Here is a 27,017-nt window from a genome sequence, read left to right on the forward strand (position 1 = left end):
TTGTTCAGGAGGTTTTTAAGGTTTGCTGTAACATGGAGTTTGCATATAAAAATATGCACCTCTCTTTTAAAATTAAAGTTTAGTGTTCATCTCGAAAAACGCATTGTTTACTAAGTGAGTAATTAACGGTAGTATATTTATCATTGTACTCATATGGATATTTAGGCCGTTATTATATAACTTTATTGGGTAAGGATAATTCAAGACTTGTGTTTAGTTGTTCAGTACCAGCAAACTTACCAGTACTGAACTGCCGTTCTACGCATATTCGTCTCATGTTTATCGAAAGCTCTATAGAAACTGAGACAACCATGCTTAGAAAGAAAGTGTAGAACTGACATTTGGAAAACATGTTTCATCTCCTTCAAATTGAAATATTTTGTCGTTCTTGAAAGGACGGTTGGTTTTAGTTTTTGCAAAGCTAGGAATTAATCAAATTATACCTCCATTCCCGTTTTCTCCGGGAGTGGGACAGCTTGACAGTTCAGAATAACAGCTTTCTGGATATTAGTGACGCCAAAGAGAAGCTAATTCATTTCCTCGTCAATGCGGATTGCTTCGTTTTATTACTATCTCTAACACCGTTTCTCGCCAATTCCAACAGTTTTGCAGCAAGATATTCCTCTACAGCCGCCGGATTGACTGGTACTCCAGCATCAACGTGCATAATTTGCATTACGCAGCAGACTATGAATTCAACCTACAGCGTAGATGAGAGAATGAGAAAATTCGAAAAAAAGGAAAAATTACGCTGTACATTGTTTGTAGGTATACAGACGAACGTTTCATGGTAAAGTACATTCGTTTCCATCAACTGTATACCGTCAACAAGAATATCATTGAAAGTACAGAAAAACATTACCAAAAGTGACAAGTAAAAGGAGTCTCGTCGTAAGCAGAGCAGACTTACTGTAGCCTGGAGCTAAGCACGCTGTGTCCGATGTCCGAAGGAACTAGAGATGTTACGAAATACACTTGCTCCAAGTAAACTGTTCCATTACTCCTGCCAAGTACAAATTACAGTCGGCCCAAATGTTACCACTTGCCAAAACATTGCGGATAGAAAACGACGAATAATTTTTTTTTCTTTTAATCTGTCGTCTACGCGGCTTTTTTTTACTGAGAGTTCGCTTATATAAAACTATAATTATAATCAAATTGGCTATGAATTTTAATCACTACGCAATTTCATAAAATCGCGTAACCATTTCAATCGACCATTTTTGATTTGGTTGAAACTGACAATGCTTATATAGACAACAGACCCGGCAAAATTCGTCCGCCAATTTTTGTGTTTAATCAAACAATTTTAAACATTCCAAATTTATTGATTCCTTGCGATTTGCTTATATTCTGCAAATGCACAAAGAATCGGCCGTAAGATATGATCGAGGTCAAAGGGCAAATCGTTCGGAATGATTGGTTTTACCGTAATGACAACATCCTCGACTTTTGGATTCTGTACATACCCGTATTGAGTGGTATTCAGTTATTTTGGTTGTTTTCCAGAAACTGAAAGTGGTCATCTTTGAATTCACAATGTTGTCCAGAGTCAGGCTGCTTCCCTGAAGTTGCTATCTCAAATTGGTGTTTGCGGTCAATTTTAACTCCTTGCATCATTCTGGTTCCAGGTATACTCATGGGTGGTATTTGGTCACTTTAGGCTGTTTTTCAGAAACCGGAAGTCGCCATCTTGGATTTCAAAATAGTATTGGAAAATGGTTTAGGAAACATCCATATTGGGTGTTATTTGGACATTTTCGAATGTTTTTCAGAAACCAGAAGTCGCCATCTTAAAATTCAAAATGGTGTCTGTAGTCGATTTTAGCTCCTGTGTATCATTCTGGTTCCGGATATAATCATATTCAGTTGAAATCGGCCATTTTCGGCTGTTTTCTAGAAACCGGAAATTGCCATCTTACAAAATGTTATCTGAGGTCGATTTGTGGCTTCAGTGCATTCTTACGATTTCGGAAATAGGGGAATTGTGGGTAAAATAAACAGGGGCGGTAAAATCGACACCTGCTTAAATCTCTACGATTACGTAGAAAAATAGTACAAACTCCGGTGGCACCTTTTCTTAAATGCACTAGAAGCTATTTAAAACAAACTATGCGACATGAAACAATCAAACAACAAAAATAATAAACAAAAACAAAAGACACGTGCACATTTGTGGTAGTGATGTTATTATTGGCTCACAAGAAATAACCATGTTTTAGTGTAAAACAGTTTTTCGCAAGGACTTTTGTGCATATATCTGTACTAAGGCAACTAACCACCAGAAATCATTGAAGGTTAGTAATTGTTTGAATGATTTTTTCAATATTTTTGAGTATTTTTAATAACACGTACTGTGCGGGTAAAATGGACAGCCCATAGTGATGGTAGATTAATTGTGCGAATTTTTATTTAAAATTATAGATGCTTAGTGTTTGTATCGGAAAACGCAAAATCAAACCTGAACCGATTAACAAATGACAGCGGCTCATGGGCGTAGCCAGAATTTCGATTAGGGAAGGGGAGGTTCAAGTTCTTCAAAATTTTAGAAGTAAAAAAATGGTATTTTGAAAAATAAATATTAATAATAGTAGTTAGTGATCAACACGGATTTGCAACATAGGGCAAGCATTCCAATCAGTTGGTTTTGATGTGGCTGATACTTAACACTGCCTCAAAATTCAAAAATTGGCTAGTATGCCATTTTTACTAAAAACGAAAAAACAGTTTTTCGTGATGGTTAACACCCTAAACAAGGTCCCTATGGAAGCCGATTGTCGAAAAATGCATTTGGGAAGGCAAATGTGAAACAATTTTGGCAAATATCCAAAATAATTGAAAAATTGGCTAATATCCAATATATTTCAACCTGTACACGAACCAGTGTGTTATTACTGTGCTTTGTTTCGTCTAACATTCGAAAGTGTGTGGTAGCCTGGTGGTTACTGGCGTCAGATAACCGATCCTTGCATCAAATTTTGCTTTTTTTACGAAGACTATTCGATGCAACAAGAATTTATTTGCAATTATCAAAAAACGTGACTGTTTCCTTCTGTCATAAATTTTTACATTTTCAGAAAAGCTATTTAGCTCTTTGATTACAAGTAATATTAAAGAGAAGAAGATTGGACTCGCAGCTTTTGAAAATTACAGCGTGGTGAAGCTGCCTTTTTTCCTTGATTCAATAGCTCGAGCCTCACGTTTCCGCAATGGTCTAATCGGTTGCACGAAACAATTGTCTCGTCGTCCTTCTTGTCCTCACTTGTGCTTCCGTATTTTTTCATTAACGTTTCTAACGTATGCGTTAAAAAAAAGGACTTTTTTCGGATAGTGGTAAAAAATAACTAGGACAGATAATTGAGTTTGATAAATTTCCTATGGAAGGAAATTGTGTTTGCTTACTTGCAAAAAAAATCTACGCTCTTGCGTGCGGCCTTTCGGCAGTTAACCGGAACATTCGCCATAGCGGACGAGACCATGTGTGTAGGCATGTTTTTTAATTCTTTTTTCGTTTTAATTATCAATTTCTCCTGTAATTTCGCGACAAAATTTTTGAGGTAGATTTTACGCTTCGGGCTTGCCAGAAATCCTCGATGAGACGCATCTTGGGAACATTGGGCGGGTTCGCCAACTTGGGTACCACATCGACATTTAGCGGTTCCATCTCCTCAAACGATCGCCTCGAATAGTGAGCCGACTCTAGATCCGGCCAAAACACCGTGTCTTCGGCCTTATGGTATTTTTTGGTGAACGACGCAACCAGCAGGTACTTCGTACTATAATGCCCTACCAGTCGTTGTCATCCAGGGTGAGACAGGTCTCGTCGTCCATCACCACCGCCACGTCGTGAATTGCCGGGAAAATGGATTTGACCATCTTTTCAGGCGCTGCCGCTGCGTCATTGCCTGCAGCTCCGAGACTAGTGAACGGGTATTGACCGTCCATGTACGCCAAGCACTATTTGATCGGTTGCACAGACCTCCAGGCCAAGCGCACGCAGCGATGTAGCCACTTATACCTCCGTCTTCCTCTTCAGTATCCTTTGGAGTTTCTTGTCGCTCAGGGTCGTCGGCCGTCCGGAACCGGGCTTTCTTTCAATGCTCTGATTGGTGTCCAATAGTGCCAAGATGTTGTAGATGCCGGAACGGGCGTATCCGGTGTCCACGAACTGCCGCACGATGTCCGTTTTCGTACGGCGGGGTACCGTTATGCGTGTTTAGCAAATGAATCTTTTTTCTGATGACTCACGCGCTATCAAATAAGTTTAGTATGAATATATCTAATCTAATCTTTAAAATGCGGTATAACCAACCGCGTAAAAAGCGACCCCAGTGTATTGTTATTAATTCTACAACAACCGGTGAAAATTAAACTGTAGGTGAATGCATAACAGTGACGACATTTTGTTACCAGTAAAGCGATAATTAACGTTCACGTCCAAGGTGTTCCGATTACCACCTGTCTATGTTCATTTCACCCACACGTGTCAATTTTACCCCCAAAAAACTCTTTTTAAAAATGCTCAAGAAAACTTCCAGAAATACTTAAATTTTAATATGGCGTCTGGGGTCGAGTTTTGGCTTCAGTGCATTGACCTAACCATTTTAGGCTGTTTGCCGAAAAACCTGGTTGAAATGTCTGTTCAAAATACTCGTTTAATTTGTATGCGAGATCTCCCTCTTCTTTTAGAGTACGGAAAAGTGTCAAACCACCATAGAAATTTGTGTTTGATTTTGCATAAGAGTCCTTCCATCTAGAATTGGGAGGAGTGTCGAACCATCATGAAAATATTTTTGCTCCAAAAAAACCTCCACATGCCAAATTTGGTTTCATTTACTTGATTAGTTCTTGAGTTGTGAAGAAATTCGAGTTTCATTTGTATGAGCCCTCTCTTCCAGAAGAGAGAGGGGTGTCGAACTAATATGGACATATTTGTTCCCCCTAAAAACATCCACATGTCAAATTCGGTTCCATTTGGTGGATTAGTTCTTGAGTTGTGCAGAAATGTATGTTTCATTTGTATGCAACCCTCCCTTCCAGAGGAGAGTGGGTCCCAAACAATCAAAGGAATCTTTCTCGGCCCCGAAAACCCCTACATTCAAATTTTAACGTTAATCGATTCAGTGGTTATTAAGTCTATATGGATCACACAGACAGACAGACCGGACTGCATTTTTATATGTATAGATAGATAGATGTCATTTTCCGGTGCTGGAATCCTTTACTGAATTACGAATCATTTTTGAGAAGCTATGTAGAAAAGCTATTGATGATTATAGACATTAGATAATATAAATAATTATAGAAGCCAAAATTGTTTGTTTGATCGATGTGACATCTTTAGCAAATATATGAATGTAAAGATTTTTTTTAGAAAAAATACAAATTTATAATTGAAAATTTAAAAGCTCAAAAAACTCACAATTTATGAAGCTGATTTCTTTTACAAAGAATACACACTGCAAACTTACCAATAAAAGTAAATTTAGACTTAGAGAAATAAAAATTTAAAAAAATAAAACTCTGTCGGAAATAATAACATTTTATCCAATTTTTTCACTGTGTATATTTTTTTTTGAAGGACAGAATTAATAATCATGACCCTTTCATTCATTATCCTGTGCCTGTTTTCTTCCCTCTTTTGTATTCCTTTTCTTCGATATTATTTGTTTTCGCAGGTAATTTTTGTTTACTGTATACTTTTCATTTTTATCTCCGTCTTTGTTTGTTTCCGCTGAACACTGTGTTTCTTTTTACTATTTTATTTTTTTCTTCGTTAACTGTCTAGTTTTCCATATTTAACTAACTTTGATTTGTTGTTTTTTATTCCCTTCTTGGCTTATTTTCAATGTCTCGCATTTATCTTTTTCTCAGTTTTTTCTTTATATTTACATGAATTTGTTAGTCCACTTCCGTCAACCCTTTGTTATTAACCCTCTAGTGCCCAGTGCCGCCTTTAGACGGTTCTCAATCAATACTTAAAAATTTTTAAAATAGATCCATAGTGATTTTTTCGAAGTCCTTTGAAAATTAACTTGGGCACTAGAGGGTTAATATCTGAAAAACTTCATCTCATTTCTTTCTCCCGTCGTCTTTTTGTCTGTGTCTAAATTAATTTATTTTTGTTCTCTACATTTCTCTTCGAAGCTTTTCTTTCTTTTTTCTCGCTTTGCACACGCATGCACTTGCTAACTTGCTTAGTTTCTTTCTGTTTTTTTTTTTCATTAGATTTCTCTGTTTTTCTAATTTCTCTTTATTTTGAACTGTTCATGGTCTCATTTCCATTGCTATTTAGTTTAGATCTTTATTTTTTTTTTTTATCCTCGTCTCTTTTTTTTTCTTTATTTTCTTCATCATATATAACTTTCATTTTATTCTTTTCAGATGTTTTCTGGTCTTCAACTTGGTTTCTGATTCATTCTTTCATTTTAATTTGTAGTTTTCTCTGTCTTGTCCAACTTTCTCTTCTCTTATCCATTCACATATGCTTTCATCTTCCGTGTTTTAGTTACTTAATTCCTGGGGTTTTCTTTGCTTACTGTCCTGTTTTTTACATTATACTTCTTAATTTTCATATATTCATCTTTGAACATATGCTTCTTTTTCTTACATGGTTTTTTCACTTTTGTTTAGTGTTTTTCTGTGCGGGTTTCTTTCTGTTCATTCTTGTATATTGCTGTTGAAAATATACATTTCATATGCCATTCTTCCTGTTCTATTTTAGGCCGCTCGTTTTTTTTTCGAAAACTATTTATTTCCTTTTTAATTTACATACATATGTTCAAACAGTCTTTTTCTCTTAATTTATTGCATTTTCATCTCAACTTATTTCTTCGTTGTATCCTTTTCTTTTCCGTGCTTTGAATATTTCTGTTTTTCTTGCATTAGTTAACTTTGCGTTCCTTCAAATAATATCTTAATTTGTTATCTTCCCTATTTTTTTTTTGTTTTTGTTGATCTGTTTTTTCTATCGTTCCTCTTCATTTTTAACCTTTTGCTCTATTTTTCGTGTTATATTTTCCTTTGTACCTTTTCTTATTTTCGATCGCTCTCTTGTTTGTCTCTGTATACTTGCAGTCGGTTTCTTATGTTTTTTTTACCCTTCCTCTCTTTTTTTGTCTCCTCAAGAAAAGAGTTGTTCCTTATTTCTGTTTTTTATTTAACATTTATCTTCTCCTCTTTTGTCTTTCCTTCTCTCCAATTTTGGTATTATTTTTTCATGTGCTAATATTTTTCTCATGCAACTTATTTTTTCACTCTTGTCTTTGTTCTTTCGCAGTTTGTTTTTAATATTATCCATTTTTCCTTATCTCTTTTGCCTTACCTGTTTTCTGTAATGTTCGAATCATATATTTGTTACTTTTACTCTGATTGTAAAAAAATTCTCATTAAAAGGTATGAAAATTACCACTGGCATCAAAAATACGAATTTTCATGCAAAAATAGAATTAAATCCGGGCTCAGCGCTCCAATACTATTAAAAGTCATTAAATCTCCATGATTTGAAGATATTTTTTGCTGCCAGCATTTTTATGGAGTCGCCCCACTGTGCGATGCTTTGAATAAAACCAATGCCAAAATGCTTCGTCCTTTTAGAAAGTTACTCTTGAGTCTGAAAAAACTGTCCGCTCGCGGGAAATACTCAGTTTGGTAACTCAACTAAGTGTGCAAAGTTTCATTCAAATCAAAAATGGTTTGAAATTTTTGTCTATTTCAGATCATTTAGCATGGAAACGTTCGATGGAGACGCATCGTGTTTTATGGAATTTGTCTCCAAATCAGACCAACAACGAGCACGAGCCACAACGATGGAGACGCATTGTGTTTTATGGAATTTGTCTCCAAATCAGACCAACAACAATATCGCACGCTTAGCTTAGGGGCTAATAGCGGTCTCGATCATCTAGATTATAGTTGAGAGAATTCGTTATCAATATTGTTTTTTGGCACATTTTGCATGTGTAGGATAAGTACAACGATACACCGTGCCCCAGTGCTGAGTCGAGAAAATTTCCAGCTTGTAAAGATCCTCGACTCGATCGGGAATCGAACCCGATATCACGACCGTGTGGGAGAGCTAGCCGACCGACATCGCTAACTACAGAGCCACGGGGACCAACAACGCTTAATTTTTTGATTTGGTATGTAAGAGGAAATTGTCTTTCAAACAGAAATATGTAACAGTATGAAATTTGAAATAATTAAAAGGGTAAACGAGCAGCTGACATCGAAAATAGGTCCAGCCGTTTAAGAGGTATGAATACTAATAAATTCTAATTCCAAAATATCTGTGTCAAAAATTAACAAAATGATTGAAATGCTGTAAAACACATGAAGTCAAGAAGCAACATTCTCTATGCTTACACATCAAAAAAAAAATGGATGGGTTTCCTAGAATAGATATATTTTGTATTTTGTCAATATCTCTCTCAGATGATTGTGATATTCATTGATTCGTAGGTAGGTCGCGCTCGAAAAAATCGAGCCAATGCAGATTAATTATCTGTGTCTGTATTGTTAAGAATATTAATTTTAAGAACCAACGCTTAAACTATTGCGTTCAATCATTGCATGTACCTTAACAAAGCCGTACCTGGTATGTAACGGGGTCCATTGGTGTGGCCCAGCGAGAGACTGCCGTAGGAAACGTGGCTCGTTTCAGCACCCCCGGAGACCACCGCGATCTCGTCCAATTCTTGACCGGGTGAGGTACTGTTGGCCGACACCAGCCGGGTGGAGGATGTGCCCGCAGTGCTCTGAGATTCCTTACGACCTCTTAGCGATAGCACCAGCCGTTTGGCTGTTGACATGGTGACGACGCTAACTGTGAAAAAAAAGAAAACGGGAAAAGAATACCACACAATTATTTCATTATTCAACTACAGACATTGCTTGCGGTTTAATGGTTGCACACGTGTGAAAACGAGCGCCTTCTCTTTCACGGTACAACACCCAACACCTGGAGCACTGAGAAACAAGATGCCGTAAATTTGCGAGTTACCTCATTAAAGCATGCCCTCTATTACGACATCATTACTTGGGTGAACGACAAACCCATGGTGATAAAAAATCAACCAAGTATGTGTGACAAGTATCACACAACTCCATAAATAAATAATTCAACATTAGCTGCATGTAACCATAACATAACAATAAAAATTGCTGTCAAGAACAATTCACCAAAGCAATTCATTATCACGAAAGCGTGTCACATTTTTTTCCTACAGCATGATAGAGATGCCACCTAAATAGTCTGTATAATATGGGCTCAGGTGTGACTTGAGGTTGGGATAGGCCAAATTAGGATGCTCGGATTTTTGTTGCCATTTCACGCAGCTGCTGCTCGTAGTTGGGGTTGTCTTTCTCGAAAGAGAAAAAAATATCTTTCCTAACCAATCCCTTGCTACATTCCTCCAGTTTAGTGGTTACTCTTGACAAGCTGTTATTGTGTGTGGGTGGACTAGAATTTTTCTTTCGCTGCTGACGTTGTATTTTTACTGCCGTTAAACAGAAAGATAGTGATATATGACGACGAACAAATATTTGGAAGACAGGAAACATTGAATGATTAAAGTTTTCCAATAGAATGTAGCCACCTGATGTTCTCGTTTGACCAAAGTTGTGGTGGCTAAAAACTTCAGCTTTCAGCTTGGCACACTCAATAAATAATCTTTACCTGCTTTCTTTAAGTCTGACATTTCGACTATTGATTGCGAACTTTCTAAAAGGATTTAGAGTTAATCAATAAACGACCAAAACGTAGGGTTTAATGGAAAGCTTAGTTTAGACAGTTAATTGAGACGAAAAACCATAATTTTAATATTCGCCTATCCTCACTAAAATATGTTTGAATCCCTAAGATACTTCCAAAGTCAGAGGAAAGTTTGTATTACTGAATTAACCATTTACAGAATATCATTAAACAGACATTATGATCATGTTTTATCATTCTCACGTTATCGATTGCCAACTAGAATAAATGCAGTTCTGACAACAATTGCTTCTATAACAATTTCCCAAATATATTTAACAGAATTTTCATGATCAAAAATCCCGCTCGTGTGCCCAATCTGAATTCGAAGCAATTTACGTTCTGTTCTCACGTTAAATGTTGCTCTATTTCTTTCAAACCTAGGTCGAATCAATCTAATGAATTTTACTTATTATTGAAACCTTATCGAAGCCTTATTGAAACCTTATTGAAAGCTTGTGCTTTTTTGCATCATGCCTTGCCTACACCTGCGATTATTATAACGAAAAATTATCAAAAAACTGACCCGCTGTCATGATTTATGTAGAATAATGGGACTTTCTGAGGCCAAAAGATTAGTTATTTGGTAAAAACGGTTTTATTGCAACTTTAAGAATAGCTTAAAGAGTCATCACATTAATGATCAATAGCCCGGCTGCAATTTTGATGACGACCTATTGAAAATTTTTTTGTCTTTTTTCCTTTATGACATCCGAAAAGCGATTTTATTTTGTACCAGCCGAAGTTTCAATATATTTTTTTCTAATATCTTTCGAACCTATTTTTTTTTTTCATTTCAATCTTCGAAACCTATGGCTTACAATTTTCAGTAGTTCATGCTTATCCTAATCACGCTGAAATAAGAAAAAAATGAATTTTGCTTCGAAATTCATTTAAATCCAGTGAAATATTTTTCAAACCCCGTTTTAAATTCAAATGATATGTGAGAAAGAATCAGACAATACCATACGAAATCGTTCTGGGATCGCAGAAATTTGAAACGAACATTTTCGATTTTGGTAAAACTTTATATTTGTTTCTAGACGACATACGACCTGCCCACAATTATTTTAAGTGGTTCAAATGACGTTACTTTTCGAAAATCGATACCCGTTTCTGCAGGTGAAAACTTTAAAAGTTATATCGCGAAATCTTTGACCTCTAGTGAAATGTTGTTTATGAACATAAACAATAAATTCATTTTTCAACCGATTCTTTAATATTTTGAAGTTTTGGAAAGGGAAAAAATGTAGCATTTAAAATATATACCGGTTTGAGCTAGTTTCACCAACACATGTTGAGTTATTTCAGTTTAAATATATTTTTTAATACTTTTTCAGGCAATTATTTAACTTAACATGAAATTTACCTTCTATTTTTCTTAAGAAATATGTTACAAATTCACTGGTATTTTGAAAGTACATATATATTTCATTTTAAAAATTGCTAAGACATTGAAAACTGGTTGAGAAATTACCGAGGTAAAAAAATCGCTAAGGTCCAAAAAACGGCATTGTTATTTTCCCCATGAATGTTGAGTGAGGAAATGCTCATTTGAGGTGGTCACGAGAACCTTCCTTCAGAGGGTCATTCCAGGCAAGATTTCGCAATGCATACCGAACAAATTTGCGTTGGACACTCTCTACTCTATTTATCCAAACTGCTCGATAAGGCCACCATACAATGCTTACGAATTCCAACGTCTAACGAACAAGTGCACAGTATAGCGCGTTAATGCAGAGCGGGTCAACAAATTCTCGGGCGATTTTCTAAACAAATCCCAGTTGATGATTTGCTTTGTCAATAGTAGCAGAGATGTGAGGTTTAAATGACAATTTTTCATCAAGTACCCAAGTCTTTCATTTGTTCAACTCTTTTCAGTTTTATACCAGAAGTCTCGTAATCATAGGACAAAACATATTGTGTGCGATTTTAGCTGATAATAAGGCATTTCTCAATGCTCAACAATAAGCAGTTTCAAGGACTGGTCGATGAAAAAAAATCAATAAGTTTTGGAACTCCTTGCAGTCCTCGAGGCACCTGACGACTAAGAAAATTTTTGGGTCGGCAAAAAACATTTTCCTTTTTGAGTTGAGTAATAGTGCAGCATCAATAAAAGAGATGAAAAATAACAGTGGCCCAAGATTACTGCCTTACGGAACTCCTGAACAATTGAAAAAAATGGCAGATTGACAGTTTCCAATTCACACAAATAATTCACTATGAACAAGATATGATTCTATCCTTTTACAAAAGCGAACAATGCACATGGACGCAATGGACAAGAGAATGGAATGATTGACCGAATCAAAGACAGCTTTTAAATCGGTATACACTGTAATGGCGATATTTGTTACTGGTAATAGCAAAACGGCGCTTAGAATTTGATTCACGTCGTTGGGTGTAAACTTAAAGGGCTGTTTTAGCTCAAATGCTTTTCAGTCGTCGAAGCTTTGTGTTAGACCAAGGTGGATTCTTAGAAGCTTGGCGTGAGAGAGAACAGCAATTATAAGATAATCAATGACGCTCCAGTCAATCGGCGATACAAGATTGCACAATAGATCAATGTTCGTTTTATTATAGTCAAGTAGATTTGAGTCAGGAATATCTTCGAATTCCACTGGTCGACGAGCAGCTAATTCTACGCTAAGAGCAGGGTGGAAAACATCAAGTGGAACCATCGTTTCAAGAGCTTCATAAACCTTGCATTGTGTAGCGCAATCTGCACTCACGATAACGAGGTCCAAACAGCGGAACTTGCAAATACCATATATTTTTCGGAGTCCCAAGAAAGCGAACCCGTCGAGCAACATGCGGCTAGGAGGCGTAAACGTAGAGTTAAGTGGATCAGCGTGTATGAGCCCATGCGAAGTGCTTATCCTTATAGTAGACCAGGCTGATTAAAATCACTCAAAACTAAGAGTAAGTCTTGCGTGTTTATTGGGAGGGATCCAAATCGTTTCGAGACTAGCTGGAATACATTCAGTGATTTAGCGGCAGACGTATGATGCCGTGAGACCATTCAGGCCCATTAGTGATCGGAAAAATGATATAAAGATCGTCACCAGGAACACAAACGCACAGGTGGGTCAGGAGTTGTTTTCCCATATTGGTGAATACGGCCTCGGTGCTACCAGTAATGAGAAAGGCCTGAGGTTGGAGAACTTCGCCGCAACAAGACGTAAGGCAATCTATAGCACATACTTCGCACCCATGCCAACATCGAAATGGTGAAGGCTGCTCTCAGATTGATCATATACGATCGACATTTCTCAAACTTTATCGTTATGCGGTCCTTTCTAGACCCACACGTCGACTCAGCTTCTAAAGGCAGATTTTTTAAGAACTAAGTTTTTCTTTAAAAAAAACGCATAAAAATTACAAAACTGTATAAAATCTTTATTTGAGCCGATAAATTGGTTTATGCCATTTACTTTTTAAAGATAATTTCATTCAAATGTTGGCCACGGCTACGTTTTAAATGGTCCATACGAAAAGTCCAATTTCGAGTCACTTTTTCGAGCGTTTCGGCTGGTATCTCGCGAATAACGCGTGTAATGCTGTCTTCCAAGGCTGGAATTGTTGTTGGCTTTTCCTCATAGAAGAGAGACTTAACGTAGCCCCACAAAAAATAATCTAGCGGTGTTAAATCGCATGATCTAGGCGGCTAATTCACAGGTCCATTTCGTGAGATGAATTGCTCACCGAACTCATTCTGCAATATGTCCATTGATTCGCGCACACATCGTTGCTCCGTCCACACATCGTTGCTCCATCGTTGCTCATCGTTGCTGGCCCGTTGCTCCGTCTTGCTGAAACCACATGTCAACAAGACCCAGCTCTTCCATTTCCGGCAAAAAAAACAGAAATCATCGCGCGATAGCCAACGCCATTGACCGTAACGTTACGATTTTGATCATCTTTGAAGAAGTACGAACCAATAATGCCTCCAGCGTGTAAACCGCACCAAACCGTGCATTTTTCTGGGTGCATTGGCGATTCTTGTATTGCCTCTGGTTGCTCTTCGATCCAAATGCGGCAATTTTGCTCATTTAACCAGAAATGACCTTCGTCAATGAACACAATTTCTTGGTAAAAAAATGGATTTTCGGCAAGATGTAAGGCCCAAAAATTGGATTATTTGTAAGTGTTGTTCACACGTAAGTCTGTTCATGGTGAAATGACAAACCAAACTGAATACATTAGACTTTGACAGCTGTCAGAATTCCCGCGTGAACTGTCAAATCTGAATACACTAAAAACCAAATAGCAAAAAAATCACCCTTTATGGAGGTGAACGGAGTCAGGAACCTGACTGTACTAATCCCTGCCATGTTCTACAAAAGAAAAAAGACTTGAGCTGTCAACAGAAATAGGAAAGGAATTGATAAGGACGGACAAGCTTTGGATCCGCTAAACTTGGATGAGGTCAAAAAGGTTTTTGAAGAGCTAAAAAGCCATGGATAACCTGGAGGACGGGTTCCCGGTCGAACTTTGGATTTACAATTACGTCTTACGACAACTTTCTAGGCTAGGGGTGCCAATTGAAATACCGAAAACATCGAGAGCATCACAAAAATTGGTCAATTTTAAATGCTAATAGCTCACTCAAATTTCATTGGATTTTCTTCATTCTTTCAGCAATCGATTGGATAATTACCTAGTGTCCACCAAAATGCGAAAAATTGAGATTTTGTGACGGTAAGTATTGTACTATTGGAAAATGCAGAGCCTTGTTTTAAACACAGATTTCGATCAATCGGAACCGGGATGATAACCAGGAATTGGCCGCTGAAGAAATTTTGAAATCCATTTTTAATTTCCGGTTCCTGAAAAATAGTATAATATGGCCAAATTCCACCAAATACGGATATTTTCGGAACCAACGAGTTTTTTTTTTTATTTGTAGTGGAACTAGATTACTGCGTTCATTAATTAGAACTATTGTAGAATACTCCCATTACTATAGGTATAAGTAGTGTAGGATAACCAGTCACCCACTATTGATCGAGTGAATGGCTGGATGCTTCGGCACGCTCCCAATCAGGTAGCATGTGGTTTATAACCTGCCCAGTTATGTAAACTTATCGCCTTGGAGACGCTTAATTCCAGACGTACTAATTTTCAAAGGATTTTTGCGTGTGATCTGATTCAGGGGAATCTTGACAGTCCTTTATTGATGTGTAATGTGTCGTTTTATGTTCCTACTCGACGATTGCATGAGCGTGACTTATTGTTTACTAGACGTCATAGAACTTCCCATGGTTTAAATAATCCTCTGGACAGATGTCTTCGTTCGTTTAACAGTGTCACTAGTATATTCGATTGTAATATTTCTAAAAGTACCTATTTTTTAGAATAGAATTAAGGCCTTAGAATAATTTACAGTCTGTGGAACCTTTGTTATAACGAGTCCGAGACGCCGACAAGTAAATAAATGAATAAACAGCTGCATAACAGATGTTCATAGATTACGCTTCCCATATTACAGAAGCAACAAGTGTCATCCTAAACTCGACCAATGTTCTTCAAATGTTAGTCCTGTGAAGTACAAAAAGCCCACTTGTTGAGCTCTAGGAGCTTTTCACTAATTTTTCCGTTTGGCGTTATTACTTTTTTCGACTGATGACATCCTTTGACAGCCCTCCGGTTGGCTGTCACCCGTTGTTCTCCCCAGTATTTAAGTTCCATTTTAATAGTGCAATATAAGAAACCGCAAAGGGGTTCCGAACCAACAAATTTCAAGTTGGAGCCTTGTTTGGCCAGTTCGTCTGCTTTTTCATTGCCGTCTATGCCGCAGTGCCCTAGAACCCAGTACAAATAGGCAGAGTTCATACGACACAGCCTTTGCAGTGAGAGAACGCACTCCCAATCAAAAAGGTACTCAGAGTCAGTAAATGATATCCAGAGGTTGTAAATCTACCCCAGTTACCATATTAGATCTCTTAAAGTCGCCACAATAATTTCAGAAGAGTGTTTTGTTGAAATTTTGCCGCAAAATCGATCATTTTTTTTTATTTTTTTTTTCTAGATTTGCATTTTTATTACCTACAACTTTGCCGAAGACACCTTTTCAATCAAGCAAGCCGTTTTTCTAATATTGAAATTTTTATACATCAGTCACCATTTTGGATAGGCCCTTTTGAGACAGCTGTCGCGAGTCTATATGAGTAACTGATATCATGAAATGACCTCTTTATCAGAAAGGAACAACGGTAAAAAGTCTGAGCGAAATCGGAAATGTTCATCAGGATCGATTGTCGAAGTAGCATGGAATGACTCTATATTATTATTATTAGACATTCGGCATTAGACATTAGAGATTAGGCTTCCTTTTTGATGACACTCTAACTAACATTGGACTTAGGGACCGTATGCGTATAATGAACCCTGTGCATATAGTGGACCCCTCTGGTATATTTTTGCATTTGTTTCTTGTCATTATCATATTTATGCCATTATTAATATCTTTCACGAATAACTATAAAATGCTATAGATAAGAATGATATAAATTTTCCGAATTTCTGCAAGAAAATAGGAAAAATAACTAATTTTCACTTAGCACAGCATAACACAGCGGTTTGTAAGCCATTTTGTAAGCAGAGACAAATTATCTTCTATTGTTTTCTAAGCGATTTGTGTGTTACAAATATGATCTTTTTTTTGTTCACACAACATTTATTTGACACGGCACAATACATAAATAAGAGGCGGGGGCCTAGTGTGGTTGGTAACGTCTCCGCCAACCACGCTCGACGCCTGGGTTCGAATCCCACCGCCGACATAGGTGTTGATGGTTGTGAGGTGGCGTGATCCACTCACAGCCAACTCAACTGGTCTAGATTCAATCCTAGCCGACACCGGGAGATTTTCTGAGGCGAAAAATCTCTGGGATCACGCCTTCCATCGCATGGAGAAGTAAAGCCGTTGGCGCCGGTCCGTTAATAAACGGGTCGTGAGTTAGGGACCTGGGTGTGGAGTCGCTTCCCTGGGCGTCGGTAATTGGCCACAACAGTGGCGGAAATAGACCGACGGAAAATAAGCGAGAATAAAAAAAAATACATAAATATGATCTTAAACATGTTAATACCAAGCACTAATACTAAATTTTACCTTGAAAACCTTGCAAACGAAGAAAAAAAATTAAATAACACTTATTCACTGAGGGTCCATTAAAGGCATAATTCAAGTTACTATGTTGCGTATTTGACAATCCTTCATTTCTGTTCATTTATAAACAAAATCTGTCGTTCGTGTGTGCTTTGAAGTGAATATTCGTGAGCGGGGAAACGGGGAAAACCAATAAGTGTGAGTGTAATTACACGAAATTAGATGTGCAACAGTGTATTTTAGCGATCCAGAATCACGTTCCGATAAAAGAGGCATATAGGCTGCATGAGCTCCCACGTTCAACCGTGAAGTATCGCCTTGAAACTTGGACTGGAAAAACAAGGAAGGAGGAACTAAGCTAAAACCTTGGATGCTACATTCCGCTATCGGAACTCGATCTTCTGTTTAGTATACACAAGCTTCACGGCCAACTGTTAGTGAACACAACAATTGCGGGGTTAGCGCAACAATTCTACCGACACTAACAGTTTAAACCGAGCCGGGATTCCAACATACGACGACAGGCTCGTTGAATCAGCATCGTGGCCCAGCGCGCCCCAAAGATGTTTGAAATTCAAGCAAACAAAACCGTTGTCTATGAATTCAATAATTTTGGCCTCCAAAACCATTTCTGCTTTTACTCTTTTGACTATTTTTTAAGTTAAACCATCGAAATCCATTCAAAAAAACCTTTGAAAAATGTGCGAAGTTATTTGAAATTGGGGTTCTCAGAATTTATTTGGGATGAAGACTAATGAAAGTTGGTACTAATGAAAGAAATCAACATTTCATGACCAAATATTATAATATGCGTATTATGGACCCGGGTCCATCATACGCATAGTGAACCCGGGTCCATAATAGGAAAACGGGTCCATTATGCGCACATTAAGATCGGTAATAGTTATTGATATTTGGCAATAAAAATGGAACTTGACCAAAGAATTTTTCATTTGACTAGGTGAAGGACTTCATATTTTAACCAAATATAAGAATACTGCTTCGAAAATAAAAAGAATTCTAGCCGTTTATATTTAAATTATGCAATACATCTACTAAGGGGTCCATTACTAGCATATTAACCCTATTTGTTGCTAAACTAAGCATGTAAAAAACCAACAATATTGAAAAAAAAAACGGCTTATGAATATTTTTTCTTCTTTCCAATTTTCAACGTATTTGATTTGTTAACCATATGTAAAATATGTTTATATAAAACACAAATGTTGTATGTTTGTATGTTCCAACATAACTCTTGAATGCCCAAACTGATTTTAACCAAACGATTTTCGTTTACAAAAGAGGTGTTTATAGAAATATTAAAAAGAAATTGTTTGTGCATTAAAGGACCTTTTTTAAATGAATTCGAAGATTCTCGAGCCCTCGAGTCATGTCTAGAGACCTTTCAGAATGTTCTAATACTCCTTAGTTCAACGCTAAAATAATTTTCGTAAACAGGGTGACAGACGCCGATGTTAATTGATATAAACGAAGCAGACTTTAGGCTTCCATGCAAATATTTCTAGATGGGTATTTCAAAACGTTCAATCTGCTTTGACTGATCACTTTCTGTTAAGAACCATGACTTATAAAAATACATTAGGGATAGTTGCTGAAACTGAACTAATCTCGAATAAAAATTTGATCAAGAGCATCGACAAGATGAAAGCTACTGAATTCTATCTACATAAAAATGAAAGTGTATTTGAATGTAATGTTTTATCATCACTTCGTAACAGCATAGGTATTTCTCAACATAAGATTTGAGTAGCTATAAGGAAAAGTGGTTTAAAGAATAATTGACAAAGTGAAGGGTTGTGATACAGAGAAGTAGAAGAAGTAATGGAAAAAATGGACTAGAGATAAAAAATTGTATTGAAGTAAAATTTAATGCGTGTTTGTTCGTGAGATTTAAGTTTTAATTTAGAATTGCTAAAAATATTGTGCATAGGATTTATCTGCTTCATTCATACGTCAGCAATTTTCTAAAGAGTTTTAAGATAGCAGCCACAGAGCAATGGCGGTAAAGCTATTCTTGGCGAGGGTAAGGGAGCATCAGCCACACTCGCATGTAATATACAATAACATTTTTTTTTTTTGTTGAAAAAACTACAAACCAGATACCAACTCTATTTTAGACGAAATGGTTCATCCAAACGACAAAATGATTTTTTTACAAATTCCGGTCGGAACTTACGCTGGTCGACAAACTGAAAAATAGTACATTCAAAATGCTATTTAATCATCCCAATGAATTTTGGTGCCCCTAGCCATTTCCTAGAATGTCGTACAGGAATTGTTCTCCGGATTCATCGCTTTAACGGCTCATTTCAAGATGGCTTGACAAAGTCTTTTTTTTTTTAATTCTTTTAGCACCAATATTAAGTGGTTAATTTGTGGTTTCGAAATCCCATTTGTGGTAATTTGTGGTTGAGTAATTTCTGAGAAATTTTCAGAAAACTGAGTCAAGCCATCTCTGAAAATGATTTCGCTTCAAATGAATCGGACAACGATGATATATACATCAATCGAAAGCTCTTAATTTGTGGTTCACGAAAATGTAGTTTTTGTAGGCATAGTTCATATTAAAATAATTAAAAAAAAACTATTATTTAAACTTTTGAACCGTACGCGGCGCTGGTGGACCATCAAGATGATTTTTTCTCAGAAAGCTTTCGTGTAGCGATGAGTATTGTGAAACTAGAGATACCCAGAGGGAGAGATATGCGGTGAGCCAAACGAACCGTCAAAATTGGAGCCAAACGAACAAGAAAGGTAACACCACATTGAGAGGTATTGCAATCAGGAACAAAAAAGAACGTGTTCATTTCTATACGATTTTTTCGTTCTATTGCCAATGAATGAATTAAGAATGCTGTGAGTGATTTTTACCCGGAGTTCAACAAACCTTGTGTATAGGTAACAAAATAAGTGAGTGTATAAAATAAAACATAAACATAAAATATAGCACCTTAACAGTTTTTGCGAAGCACTTCACTGTTCTTAGGGACTTTCACCGTCACCACCGATCATACAAGTCGAATGTTAGTCAACATTGCGCTTTGAGAAGAGATCTGGCACCTCGACATATGAAACCCAGTTGCCGAATTGGCGATTTTTTTCACCGCGAATCTCTTCCTCTGAGTATTTCTAGGTGAAACAGTATGTAAACAGCAGGGATACTATATGTGCAGATTTGCTGCGAAATGCAAATGTTGATCAATTAGCAGATATTTGTAGTTGACAAGCCTCCGTGAGTTTTACGTTAATTTCCTCAAAATAAGTGAAGTTTTACGTAGACATGCGAGCGTAATTTTCTCGATCTTCGGTCGAATCATTTCCGGAAATGTAGTTTTGCCGTTTACCGATTGTTTGAAAAAAAAAACCAAAATTAATACACCTAGGGGTGTGATCTGGTCTTCTCATACAAAATCTATTATATGTTAAAATCTATTAGCACATACGTTTTAGCTCTTAGAACTATTTTTTGTTTCGATAAATATAATAATATTTTAGTAACCAACTACGCAACTGTATTCGACTGTTGGGTATTTTAGAAACCGGAATAATGCCTGAAGGTTGGGAATGGGCCTTAGAACTGTAGGGAACGGTTGAAACGCATGGTAAATGCCCAAAGGTGTGAGTCCTGACTAGAATTAAAATCCGATATTTTCTCGTCTCAGGAATATGCTACTACAACTACCCCCTGAATAATAAAACAAAAAAGCTTTCAACGGCAGCGACAACTGTGTGTCGCATACAGTACAAGATATCGACCTCATTTCAATCACGTTTTCCGTTTTAGGCTATGAGTGATCATATATCAGTTTTTAAAAATAATCCCAATTTTTGGTGTAAATACTCAAAATTTGCAAAATTTGCTCAAAATTTGCCTCTCACAGCTGGTCTCGAGGTACGATGCTGGCCTAACAAGCCAGTCGTCGTAAGTTCGAGTCCCGGCTCGGGAGAGACTGTTAGTGTCAGTAGGATCGTAGCGCTAGCCCCGCAATTGTCCTGTACGCTTAACAGTCGGCTGTGAAGTCTGTGTATAGTAAAACAGAAGGTCGAATTCCGATACGAAATGTAGCACCAAGGCTTTGCTTTTACTCAAAATTTAAAATATTGAGTTTTGGTCTCTAGATTGGCCACTATCATATCATAACGAGGTTTTAACGTTTCAGGACGGTTTTCTTTGTTATATTTGCAACTCAAAGAAGTCGTTTTTACGCGGGCCCATACAAATTCGGAACGCATCCCCCGCGTAAAAAACGACCTTAGTGTATATGAACGACTGTCGATATGTTCTAGATAACCCACTAGCACTAACATCGGCAGGTGCCAGTACTATGCTCATCCAACGCCGCGTACGGTCGGTGTTGACAACAAGAGGTAAACAATGTTCAAAAATTTAAATAATAGTTTTTTTTAATTATTTTAATATAAACTATGCCTACAAAAACTACATTTTCGTGAACCACAAATTAAGAGCTTTCGATTGATGTATATATCATCGTTGTCCGATTCATTTGAAGCGAAATCATTTTAAGAGATGGCTTGACTCAGTTTTCTGAAAATTTCTCAGAAATTACTCAACCACAAACAACCACAAATTGGATTTCGAAACCACACTTTGTCAAGCCATCTTGAAATGAGCGCTTTAACGTCTTGTTTACGAGGGAACTCATTTAAGTCTCTGAAAAAACGGTAATGGCTAGGGACACCCAAATTTACAGGAATGGTTGAATAGCTATAATCTATCTATTTCCCGGTTCTAGCTTCTGGAGTGCACCAGTGTTGACCAGTGTTATAGATTTAATAGGGGCACAAATTATCAGAATTCGAGTTCAGCCAATCAGTCCTCAGTAACTTCTAAGATAGGAAGCTGCGTAGCCGTAAAGTTACAGAGTCCGCTGAAATCTACAATACCTTTGCGTGACTTCCTCTCAACAAAAAATAAGTCTCTCTTATCAATAAAACTGGCCAGAAGGACGCACGACGAAACTTCTCTAGGGAATTATAATTGGTGATATTTGGGAAGAGGAAGGAGGCTCGGTATAGTAGAACAGTAAGCGTGTAAGGAAGAGTATCACATTACACACAAGCACTGATTAACAATAATAATAAGCATGCCATTTCTCAATAGCGGTATTGCTATTAACAAAAGTGCGGAATACAGCAGACACCCGGGCATATCTCACAATAGATCTACGATTCTGGTCGCAGTGAGGAAGTCCATACAGGAAAAAAAACTTCTAAGTCAGCATAATCAGATACTCAGTTAGTAAATAATAAACGAAATATGTTTTATCTTCGTTGCGAAGTTATGCAATGTGTATTTTCTTTCTGTAATTGGTTGAATACATGTTGTACGCCTAGTAGTGATATAAATAAATTTATACCTGCCTTTCTGAGAAAGTTTCTATTTTGTTCCTAGTGAGGTTTTTATGAATATATTTTAGTGTATTGGGTAGAGCGTCTAAGTTACATTTCATTTTTGTGCAATCTATCATATTACCTTTAAAGCTATTCATCGAAGCAAATTTGGCAAATTATCACTCTTACACAAAGGTTCATTATAAATTTTCCGTTGTTGAAACTAAACCCAAGCAGTCAACAAAAACGATGTAGGATAAATCAACCTATAGTGGACCCCTTTACTTTTTTAATCTATAGCGTACCACCCGTCAGATTTACTCAATTTCTACATAAATGGTAACAGAGATGATCTGGATAGGATGCTACCCGATCGAAGTTTTTTGAAAATCCCTCGAGTTTCTTCATCAATATAATTAATCTGGTGGGCTGTCCACTATAGGAAAGGGGTCTGCTATAAGCTAATTTACCCTATCTAGGCCACGTAAAAACAACACCTGGCATCTTATTAAATAAAAGAAAAAAACAAACTTAACACCTGGATGCCGCAAACTTTCTACAAAGGCTTACCGTTTCAATGCTCCACTAGTGACGCTGTCGTGTACTAATTTACCTATTCAGCACTAACTCAGAACCCCCGCAAGGCGCTCTCCTTAATAGCCCATTGACGACAAAAACCAGCAGCATTACGAAAACTTTCCACGAACAAATTCGGTGTACCCTTGTTGCCACACTTCTTCGTTACGCGACGCTCGACGAGTGGCTGATGAGTGCGGAAAAAATTCCCAAAGTCAATCAGTTTTTATCGTAGTTCGTAGCCAGCCTTTTCCCGATTCGCCCAAATTTTCGTACGGCTGTGACCCGGAAGAAAGCGAAAATTAAAGAAAAATTCAGAAAATCAAGAATGTTTAAAAGTTCTGCGTTTTCTTCGCGTCAGTCCGCCAAAGCGTTTCTCGGCTGCAAGAGTTACTGACTGTCACTTCTTTTACTCTTGCATTTCCGCATGATACCATGTTTAACAAACACACATATATTCAAAATGTTGACTGCGCAAAGAAGCATAACTTCCTGTAGCATGCCTTCAGTGTAATGTTGTACCGACGTCATGCTTTTTTGTTTCCTACTCCTCACAGCCCTCCAGCATCAACGCATTACGGTCGCCTGAACCGTCTTGCCTCAGCGTTGATCGTTATGGGCTTTGTTCCGGATATGTGCACATAAACACGCACACATATATGCAGGATAACGTTCCATAGGGTGGAAGAAGTATCGATGTTAGTGATTGCGTATTGCAATCAAGAAGAAATCTGATCCACATCAGGAAGCTTAAAATTATATTTTCATTGCTTAAAACTTGTCTTATCAGGGGTCCGTTATACAACAACCCTAAAGCACAAACAGCTTTTATCCACACAAAACCGAACCGAGCTGGGCATGTGCCATAGAAACCACGTTATCAATTTTTGCACAAGATGTCCGGTAAATTCACAACATGTTCTATTGAAATTTATTATGAGAGTTTTCCTTGTAGTTTCACGCTGTGATTACGTGCTTAAGTTTTCCCGTTTAGCCACCGGATGTAACTCAATTTGGGCATGGTGACAACGACGAGAGAAGCTCTCACTGTTAACACTCTGCCACTCAATTATTTAGTAGGTTATCGCCATGTTTTGCCCTGCTTTATGAGCCCCCGCAAAAGTTTTGAATTCTTCTCTATGGTCTTGCCAAGCCTTCCTGAATGCTGGCACGATATCTCAGCATTAACGGACTTTAATGTTCGAGGCGTCTTTCTCATACGTCTTTTGTGATAATCTATATCATTTCGAACGTTTTTATTTTGACCAGACATTAGAAAAGTTTTTATCCGAAATATACCTTTCTTTTTTTCAGCTGAACGTGAAAAAACAGTCATGACTCTTTAGAACATCGCTACTGTGAACTAAGCAGAAAATTTCCAACCTCATATAGATATACGCCGAATGGAGATGCACCTCTGCAAGAAACTTTTATCGCCGTGATTAATCCCGAGAGGCTCATTTTCTGTGCCGTTTTCCCGGTTCCGCGTGCTACACAATTGTGCCGACAACGACGACACTGACGATGGCATCCTGAATGGGCAAACTTTACCCACTCTTTGTTTAGCACGAAGCTAGACAAATATTTGGCCTGGAATAGCTGACTCCGTTGACCGGAAGCGGTGAATAGAAGCCAACTAAAGCAGACTTTAGGAAGGATTTGTGCATCTATAGGCAAATTAAGGGCGCCCTGCAGCTTCATGAAAGCCTGGGTTTAACGGACGTGGTGGACTTTGAGGAAACTATTTCAGCGGGGTGACCGAGCTTTCTATTTAGTGGTCTAATATGGAAGCAGATAACGATGACGGAATTTGGTGGAATTTGTATATTAGTACTGAATTAGATAGTAATAAAACAGTCTAAGGCTGAAATTGATTTTCCCGTAGGATTTTCGTCAATTCAGACTCTAATTTAAGTTCATTCTCTTATTTCATTTTTTTTTCAAGCTTTGAACATCATCCCGGTCGCAAAATTTCCAAATTGAGTGGTATTCAGTTATTTTAAGTTAATTTACAAATATCGGAAACCGCCATTCTGATTAACAATGGCATCTGGAGTTAAATTTTGGCGTCTGAGCATCCTTACAGTTCCGGAATTATCCGTATTAGATAGTATTTAGCTGCATTCTTTACTGTTTTCCAGAAACAAGAAGCCGCCATCATGGATTTTCAAACGATAACTATTGACGGATCTATTTTTTTCGTTCTTTAGGCTTCGATAACAAATTTATGCGATTAATAACTTAGTTTGGAATCATATCCTTATTCCGCATTTGCTGACCTATACAAGAAATTATCAACTATTCGGAGCTCGTTTTGAAATAATTTTTTATATCGCGGTTTATGTTCATTATATCGCGTTTTTAATAATTATACCCCAGGTTCTCTAAAAAACCTTAAGCACAGTGAGACAATCATGCTTGAACCGACAGCATACTGCTCACCAGTGTGACCGATGCTCTTTTACCCTCGCTAAAGAGAGCTCTACCATCATTCCTCCAGTAAAAGGGTGATTTTCAGTAAATTAATCCTTGGCGAATGGTTGGACACGAATCACTTGAGATCCTATTGTGGTCATTCACCTCTGTCCAGCAATTCCTATCCCAACCTTCACGTGGTGCCGACCGGGATATGAGTAACCTTAGCGAAGATCGGATAACCAATTCCGGTGGAAACTTTGGTCGTATGCTGACTGGGAAGGGGAACGTATGCGGCTGTTTCTCCACGTTAGGGGCCCTAGCTAAGGCAGCATGCCGAATATTAAGTACTACGAACAATCCAGATATAAATACGGAACGGAATAATTGGCATGGACCTAGGCGAACGAAAAAAGACAACGATTATTGGAAACTCAGTACTTGGAATGTAAGGACTCTACTCGAACCGGCACGTGCATGTATCCTGGCTAGAGAGCTGCGGAAGGTGAATGTGGAGGTTACAGCTATCCAAGAGGTGCGGTGGCCGAAATCGGGAGAACGCGAGTTCTGGGCAGTAGATCCTATTGCGGACACTTCATTTAAGTACCACATCTGCTATAGCGGCGGCATGAAAGCAGAAAGAGGAGTCGGTTTCGTGCTAACTGGAAAACAGATGAAGCTTGTAATTAGATGGAAGCCGATCAGTGACCATATATGCGTGTTGAGAATTAAGGGCGAATTCTTCAACTACAGCCCAATAAATGTGTACGCTCCGACCAACGAGAAACCCGATGACTAAAAGGAGGAGTTCTATGAGCTCCTGGAAAAGACATACAATGAGTGCCCAGGACTCGATATAAAGATTGTCATCGGAGATGCAAATGCACAGGTCAGGCAGGAAGACTTCTTCCGCCTCGTAACTGGTAGGGAAAGCTTCCACTCTACTACGAACGACAATGGCCTGAGGCTTGTTAATTTCGCTGCAGCTAGGGGGATGGCTGTAGCACTTATTTTGCACGCCGGAACAAACGTAAGCACACCTGGATGCACCCGAATGGTGAGCTTTGCTCTCAAATTGACCACGTTCTGATTGATGGACGGCACTTTTCAGACGTTACAGACGTGAGGTCGTTCAGAGGACCGCGCCCGGCTGTCCAACGTGTTGGAATCCAAGGCAACGAGGAGGATGCAGTTGAACATCCAGCGGCTATCAACTGAAGGAGTGGCTGCAGAGTACTCGCAGAAGGTTGTTGAATGGATTGAGGAAAGAGTTGAAGGGAACCTGAATGAACAGTGGAGACACATCCACAGTTCGATCAGAACTACAGCGCGAGAAGTGTCCGGTACAACTGCGGCAGCTGCGTCCAATGAGTGGTTTGACGCGCTGAGTGCCAGCGAGTGACGGAGGAGAAGAGCCGCGTCAGGGGTCACATGTTGACCACGGCTGTGACTCGTCAGAGCATGGGTAGATATCGAGATGCAAGAGCCGCTGAAAAGAGACTCCATCGCCGGAAGAAACGACAGCATTGGGAGCGTATTCTTGCGGAGGCGGAAGGTTGCTTCTTCAGGCACGATGCAAGGAGCGCCTACAAGAAGGTCAACGGAATCAGGAATCGAAACGTGTCGGAATCGAAACGAGGTGGCCAGGCGTTGGAAGGAACACTTCAGTGTGTTGTTGAACGGTAAGGGAAACAATGGAGTCGCAAGGAGCAGGATGACTATTGAGAATGATGGTCAAGCTGTGGATCCACCATCCATGGACGAGGTGACAGGCAGTGAAAGAGCTGAAAA

At 38.2% G+C, this 27,017-nt stretch overlaps 1 protein-coding gene across 7 annotated transcripts in view; it reads right to left on the bottom strand.

The window, feature by feature from the left end:
• LOC129725431 (cyclic nucleotide-gated channel rod photoreceptor subunit alpha) overlaps positions 1 to 27,017 on the bottom strand; it is a 444,338-nt gene that overhangs the window by 209,880 nt on the left and 207,441 nt on the right. For all 7 annotated transcript variants that reach the window (XM_055681274.1, XM_055681280.1, XM_055681278.1 and 4 more), the window contains one exon: positions 8,594 to 8,824. In XM_055681274.1, the coding sequence (XP_055537249.1) occupies positions 8,594 to 8,810 (217 nt within the window). In that variant the 5' untranslated portion in view covers positions 8,811 to 8,824. The remainder of the gene's footprint in view (positions 1 to 8,593; positions 8,825 to 27,017) is intronic.

The sequence above is a fragment of the Wyeomyia smithii genome, chromosome 2, assembly GCF_029784165.1.
Source record: "Wyeomyia smithii strain HCP4-BCI-WySm-NY-G18 chromosome 2, ASM2978416v1, whole genome shotgun sequence".
Classification (NCBI taxonomy): Eukaryota; Metazoa; Arthropoda; class Insecta; order Diptera; family Culicidae; genus Wyeomyia; species Wyeomyia smithii.